Source organism: Oncorhynchus kisutch, linkage group LG3, assembly GCF_002021735.2.
Source record: "Oncorhynchus kisutch isolate 150728-3 linkage group LG3, Okis_V2, whole genome shotgun sequence".
In the NCBI taxonomy this organism is placed as follows: domain Eukaryota; kingdom Metazoa; phylum Chordata; class Actinopteri; order Salmoniformes; family Salmonidae; genus Oncorhynchus; species Oncorhynchus kisutch.
In genome coordinates, this window is record NC_034176.2 from 2620198 (window position 1) to 2624174 (window position 3977).

Below are 3977 nucleotides of genomic sequence, written 5' to 3' on the forward strand. Positions count from 1 at the left end.
CGGTGGTGCACGCTAAATAGCGTTTCAATCGGTGACTTCACTTGCTCTGAGACCTTGAAGTAGTAGTTCCCCTTGCTCTGCAAGGGCCGTGGCTTTTGTGGAGCGATGGGTAACGATGCTTCGTGGGTGTCAGTTGTTGATGTGTGCAGAGGAGCCCAGGTATGCGCGAGGGGACGGTCTAGGTTATACTGTTAAATAGAGAATGAAATTAGTTTAACCTGAGTGTTGTTGATAGACCCTATCTTTAGTCATATTTACATCTCTTTTATCTACAGCCCCCAAAAATGTCTTTGGTGTTTCAAATACAGTTTATTGCGTTGGGTTCCAATGGCGTGGGTCGAGTAGAAAGGCATGCTGGGAATTTAGACCTCAGTACTCCATGAAATAACACCATATATAGATTCTACAGACTCTACTGAGCATTCCCAACCCCACTTTTATATTTGAACATAGAATAATAGTATTTTTTCCATAAGCCAATATGTCATTTATATGCCTATTGCATTGGGACTAGTCTCGCGTTGCCATACCCCCGTTGTTGTCGCACCTCCAGTCCTCCAGTCCTCCATGAAAATCCTCCATGAAATAACACCATAGATAGATTCTACAGACCCTGCTGAGTAATCCCAACCCCACCTTTACATCGGCATGTAGAATATAAACCAATATATCAAATCAAATCTTATTTGTCAGATACACATGATTAGCAGATGTTAATGCGAGTGTAGCGAAATGCTTGTGCTTCTAGTTCCGACAATGCAGTATTAACCAACGAGTAATCTAACCTAACAATTTCACAACAACTACCTTATACACACAAGTGTAAAGGGATAAAGAATATGTACATAAAGATATATGAATTAGTGATGGTACGGCATAGGCAAGATACAGTAGATGGTATCGAGTACAGTATATACATATGAGATGAGTAACGTAGGGTATGTAAACATTATAAGAAGTGGCATTGTTTAAAGTGGCTAGTGATACATGTATTACATAGGGTAGCCTAGTGGTTAGAGCATTGGACTAGTAATCGAAAGGTTGCAAGTTCAAATTCCTGAGCTGACAAGGTACAAAATCTGTAGTTCTGCCCCTGAACAGGCAGTTAACCCACTGTTCCTAGGCCGTCATTGAAAATAAGAATTTGTTCTTAACTGACTTGCCTAGTTAAATAAAGGTAAAAAAAATCAATAAATAAAAAATGTATTAAAGTGGCTGGAGTTGAGTCAGTATGTTGGCAGCAGCCACTCAATGTTAGTGGTGGCTGTTTAACAGTCTGATGGCCTTGAGATAGAAGCTATTTTTCAGTCTCTCTCTCCCAGCTTTGATGCACCTGTTTCTGACCTCGCCTTCTGGATGTTAGCGGGGTGAACAGGCAGTGGCTCGGGTGGTTGTTGTCCTTGATGATCTTTATTGGGCTGTAATTCCCATACAGTGTATTTACAGTGAATAGAATGGGTGGAGTAAGGACTCATCAGTACTCTGTATTCAACGGGGTGGGCAGCACGAGACCAATTTACATTTCGCAGACTCTATGGAGTAAACCTAATTATATATATTTGTATTTGATTTTAAAAAGTGTATTTTAAATAGATCCAAATTAAATAGTTTTCAACGTGTACACTTTCTAAAGAAACGCTGTTATAAATAATACAAGATTAAAAAATAAAATGTCTAAATTATCAATAAATATTTTTTTTTTTAAAGTGGTTGAATGCTGTGAAAAACAGCTGTACTACAAGTTTAGAACGTGTTTGCTGCGCTCGTACTGCCAGCATAATATCCTGCTGCTAGGAGAACGGTAATCGTGTAGCCTACACACACACACACACACACACACACACACACACACACGGCTGTAGAAACAGGGAAGTGCTATTTAGAGCCGTGACGTTGAAGAAATCCCCGCCGTAACGTGTCCCGGACCGCCCACATTCTATAAAGGCAGAGATCGGCTCCTTACTATTATTATCTCTATCAACAACAAGATATACTGTACTCACTTCTGATTTAGCTTACTGCTGTCTAGGAGTCACACTGAGCTATAGCATACTCACAGCTATACGAACAACTATACAGCTATAATAGAAGCAAGCCGAGAAACGCAGCCATGAAGCTCGAATCAAGAAAATCGTCACTGAAAAGAACTGAGAGCCAGAAAGAGACCGTACCAAACAAAGGTAAGCAACATTTGACTGATTTATCTCTTAATTATACTCCATATGAACTAATTTTCCCAAGTCAAATGTCGCCTTCCTCTGTCCACCTGTATCTTTCGTAGGCTATGTAGCTAAAAATACTTTTATTTCCTGGGTTTTCAGATCAGAAAGCCATCATGGAATGTGCGCAACATCTGCGTAAAATCGGAGACCTGTTCAACCTGAAATACATCCTGGCGGATATGCGAGCTAAAATCTCAACGGATCCGAAAATCAAGTGAAATGGATACAGTAGCTGACTTTGATAGTAAAGTGGATCGAAATTGGATCATTATGCCTTAACGGGAAATGTGTTGCGGTCGTTGCAATGTGAAAAGTTTGTTACAATAACGCAAAGCCAATATGGACCTCACACGCCCATGCCCGGAGCTAGGCTACTCTCGGACCGGAGTATCTTTCTGGACGCTCCTTCAACAGAGACTGCCTTCTACGTCCCGGGACGCTGGTGGGTATTTGTTCATAGTCTAAGAGATATATACCACCGCCCTATTGGATTATTTAGGCCGGGAAAATGAAAACGGGCCGGGAAGCCGAAACAGAACATTTGGAGTAAAGAGAAGACAGGATAGCAAACCAACATGTAGACTAAAATAGAGACTAAAATAGTATATATTTGTTATCAAACGTTTGATTCTAATCGTCAGGGTATTTTATGCTGTCTGTTTTAAATTTGTTTGGTGATTGAGTTATGCTTATCTGTTTGAAAATAATTTTATGCTGTCTGTTTTAAGTTTGTTTGGTGATTTAAAATGTACTTATTTGTTTGAATATAATGTCAATAAATGTTTTGATTTCTTCTATTGTCATCAACGGATGTTGTTCTTCTTTCCATAGTAGGCCTCTATATCATAAAATACCTGGGTACTTCTGTTGACTGACAGTGACATTCAATACCTCCTTGCACACTCTTGCCTGCATCTAGCTGATATAGGGTGTAATCATTAGTCCAACAGTTGCAAACCAGAGTTTCTATTGGACAAATTAAAGTACGGTTATCCCTGTTTTGTTCTGTTTGCCTTTCCAAGCCAAACCGTTACACACAGCCTACATCGTTGTCACCATATTAGCTAAAAATAAACGTCCTAGTCAGCATAGCTAATATAACTAACACGTTAGTAAACTTGCTACAATCATGCAGTAACGTAAATACAAAAAGCTTACCTTGACTTGAAAGAGTTCCAGTGTTGTGTTGGAAAGTCATAGCCATCTAGCTAACATAGCATCCCTCTGTTATAGCCATCTAGCTAACATAGCATCCCTCTGTGATAGCCATCTAGCTAACATAGCATCCCTCTGTTATAGCCATCTAGCTAACATAGCATCCCTCTGTTATTGCCATCTAGCTAACATAGCATCCCTCTGTCATAGCCATCTAGCTAACATAGCATCCCTCTGTTATAGCCATCTAGCTAACATAGCATCCCTCTGTTATAGCCATCTAGCTAACATAGCATCCCTCTGTTATAGCCATCTAGCTAACATAGCATCCCTCTATTATAATCAGCTAGCTAACATAGCATCCCTCTGTTATAGCCATCTAGCTAACATAGCATCCCTCTGTTATAGCCATCTAGCTAACATAGCATCCCTCTGTTATAGCCATCTAGCTAACATAGCATCCCTCTGTTATAGCCATCTAGCTAACATAGCATCCCTCTGTTATTGCCATCTAGCTAACATAGCATCCCTCTGTCATAGCCATCTAGCTAACATAGCATCCCTCTGTTATAGCCATCTAGCTAACATAGCATCCCTCTG

General features: G+C 40.1%; 1 protein-coding gene across 1 annotated transcript; it reads left to right on the forward strand.

Annotated features, from left to right (window-relative positions):
- Positions 1 to 1935: 1935 nt before the first annotated feature.
- LOC109883280 (uncharacterized) lies at positions 1936 to 3025 on the forward strand. Its single transcript, XM_074933810.1, has 2 exons — positions 1936 to 2180; positions 2322 to 3025. The coding sequence occupies exons 1-2, from the start codon at positions 2111 to 2113 to the stop codon at positions 2438 to 2440; spliced, it is 189 nt and encodes a 62-aa protein (XP_074789911.1). The 5' UTR covers positions 1936 to 2110; the 3' UTR covers positions 2441 to 3025.
- Positions 3026 to 3977: the final 952 nt, after the last annotated feature.

Bases quoted from the DNA above. Each gene is read 5' to 3' on its own strand.
- LOC109883280 (XM_074933810.1), top strand. From the start codon at position 2,111: ATGAAGCTCGAATCAAGAAAATCGTCACTGAAAAGAACTGAGAGCCAG. The intron at 2,181-2,321 runs GTAAGCAACATT...CTGGGTTTTCAG, and splicing joins AGAGACCGTACCAAACAAAG to ATCAGAAAGCCATCATGGAA.